General features: G+C 41.5%; 1 protein-coding gene across 1 annotated transcript in view; it reads left to right on the top strand.

The window, feature by feature from the left end:
- Positions 1–722: 722 nt before the first annotated feature.
- The window catches only part of LOC101862540 (polycomb protein EED), a gene marked incomplete at its 3' end in the record, with an annotated part of 12,512 nt that continues 10,452 nt past the window's right edge, over positions 723–2,782 (top strand). Inside the window, 1 exon segment of the mRNA XM_013089761.2 lies at positions 723–845. Within this exon segment, the coding sequence (XP_012945215.1) occupies positions 762–845 (84 nt within the window).

The following is a 2,782-nucleotide window of genomic DNA, read 5'->3' as shown; positions in this document are numbered from 1 at the left end:
TGGGGCACATTGAAAGAGGCCTACAATGCTATGATCTATTAACGAAGCATTTCTTATTGTTATTAGCTCTGAAAACACTATTTATTTTCTAAGCATCAATTTTGAACTTTGAGCAGAAGTCATGAAAATACCGAAAATAGCTTTCCCCTGTCTATGTAGCCATTCTCCTCCTCCTCCTCCTCCTCCTCCTCCTCCTCCTCCTCCTCCTCCTCCTCCTCCTCCTTCTCCTTCTTGTTCTTCTTCCTCTTCTTCTTCTTCTTCTTCTTCTTCTTCTTCTTCTTCTTCTTCTTCTTCTTCTTCTTCTTCTTCTTCTTCTTCTTCTTCTTCTTCTTCTTCTTCTTCTTCTTCTTCTTCTTCTTCTTCTTCTTCTTCTTCTTCTTCTTCTTCTTCTTCTTCTTCTTCTTCTTCTTCTTCTCTGTCTCTTTCGCTCTCTGTCGCTCTCTTTGTGGGTGCATGTGAGTGTGTGTGTGTTTTTTGTGTGTGTGTGTTCGTAGAGATGTAGTGTGTGGGTGTCCGCGTGTGTTTTTATGCGTGTGTGTTTGTGTGTGTGTTTGTTTGTTTGTGTAGTGTGTGTCCATGTTTGTTTATGTGTGTGTGCATGACGTGTGCAGCGGGGTGAATGAAAACTGCGAGCACAATTTTTTACGCGGCCTCAAAAGAGAAATCTTTATTTTTAAAAGGCAAGAAATAGCCTACAACAAATTGCTACCTCTTCTCGCCATGAATGAAATAAAAGTACGCATAAACATTACACCAAAAAAATGGATAACGTCGAAGAGGCCACGCTATCTTTGTCTAAGCGGCAACGTTTGATTATGCTTGCAGACGTCTCAGGAGATGAGATGGTATGCATTGATTGTTCTGTTTTGGAACTCAGACTTCCGATAAACTGCTTTGGGAATATCTATTCAACTAGTCCAAGTGTTTGGTTAGATTAGAGGCCAGCTTTTTCGTAGGCAAAATCTATTTGTGGCGTCGGTGGCCTAGTGAAGTGGTTAGGCTCTCGGACTCGCAACCGTAAGGTCGTGGGTTCGAATCCCGTCAGGGGCCCGACGTTGTGTCATTGGTAAAGGCACTTTACACGAATTTTCCTCACTTCACCCAGGTGGGAATGGGTACCCGGATATAGACAGCGAAAGATCTTGTCAGTTTGCTAGTGTTTGAGCGCTTCGGCTGCTTGCACTGTACATAGACTGTATGCTTCTTGGGAAGCTGAGAATGTTTCGGAGTGTTCTATAGTATGGTCTGCTGGGGTAATATTAGTAATAATATAGATCTAGTGTAAAGCGCATAGAGCCTGCTGTTGAGCGGGGATATGCGCTATACAAATGCTATATCTCTATTATTATTATGAAAGTGGCTATTCTCACCCGCCGGAAGTTCTCGCAACTTGTCGCAAGATCAACTCCTCCCCTCTTCTCTCTCTCTCTGTCTCTTTTTGAATACTGTCTATCGGTGTGGACGATCAAATTGACCAAAACAAAGTTTAAAAATGATGTTAAAACACAAAAGTAAATTAATTTGGTTGTCTACAAAGATGCTACGACTATTTAACTTTTCGAATCGAGCCGAACTACGCGGGTCGCCATTTTGTTTTGCCCGGAAATTCTCGCGCTACTCCTCTCTCTCTTTCTCTCTCTCTCTCCACTGCCCACAGACAAAATTGTACGCTTTTAGTAGGCTACAGTTGTAATGGAACGTTTGTTCACGGCACAGAATTCTACAATTTTTCTGTTATCACAGTGTAGAATTCTGTGGTTTAGGGTGAACGCGCACCGGGTGAGAATAGCCACAAGACTCGCCTGCACTATTCTCACTCCGGGTGAGAATAGAGGTGGCCTATTATTATATTATTTCATATGTTTTCAGTCTTCAGACTTCAGACTTCATTTAGTCATTCATCATGACATTATTTAGATTCTAGATCTAGAGATATAGATCTAGATATAGATCTATATAATCTAGATTTTAGATCAGATTATAGATCTAGATTTCTAGGTCTACAGTCGAACCTGCTATGACGGCCACCCGACTATATGACGGCCACCTGTACAAACGGCCACTTTCCATTCCCCCCTTTGTGTTTTTTCTATCTAGATCTAGATCTAGATCTAGTTCTAGATAGAATCTACGGTAAATTTAAACTTTCACTCCCGCACACAGATGCACTGTTTCAGAGGTCAAACTGCTGTACTGTTTGCTGCAGATCACACATAAAGCCACTAAAACTGTCGCAAATCAATTATTTTCAAGACAATTTCAAATCTAACTGTAAAATATCAAATTATGGGTAAAAACAGGGGGGCATGTAACCCCCCAGATTTTCTTTCTCCCCAGTGGGGCAGGCCCCCCTGGAACCCCCTGATTGGTCAAAAGCATGTCTATCTCGGTTAAAAACAATCAAATATTTCAAAAACTATTAATTTGCGACGGAAATGAAGTTGATATTCTCGTGTTCAGCGTATCAATATTTAGTAGAAAATGAAAGTGGCTATTCTCACCCGCCCGGAAGTTCTCGCAACATCAACTCCTCCCTTCTTCTCTCTCTCTCTCTGTCTCTTTCTGAATACTGTCTATCGGTGTGGACGATCAAATTGACCAAAACAAAGTTAAAAAATGATGTTAAAACACAAAAGTAAATTAATTTGGTTGTCTACAAAGATGCTACGGCTATTTAACTTTTCGAATCGAGCCGAACTACGCGGGTCGCCATTTTGTTTTGCCCGGAAATTCTCGCTCTACTCCTCTCTCTCTTTCTCTCTCTCTCTCCACTGCCCACAGA

The sequence above is a fragment of the Aplysia californica genome, unplaced genomic scaffold (assembly GCF_000002075.1).
Source record: "Aplysia californica isolate F4 #8 unplaced genomic scaffold, AplCal3.0 scaffold01036, whole genome shotgun sequence".
NCBI lineage: Eukaryota > Metazoa > Mollusca > Gastropoda > Aplysiida > Aplysiidae > Aplysia > Aplysia californica.
The sequence above is the reverse complement of the archived record's forward strand: the minus strand, read 5'-3'. Positions and strand labels throughout refer to the sequence as shown.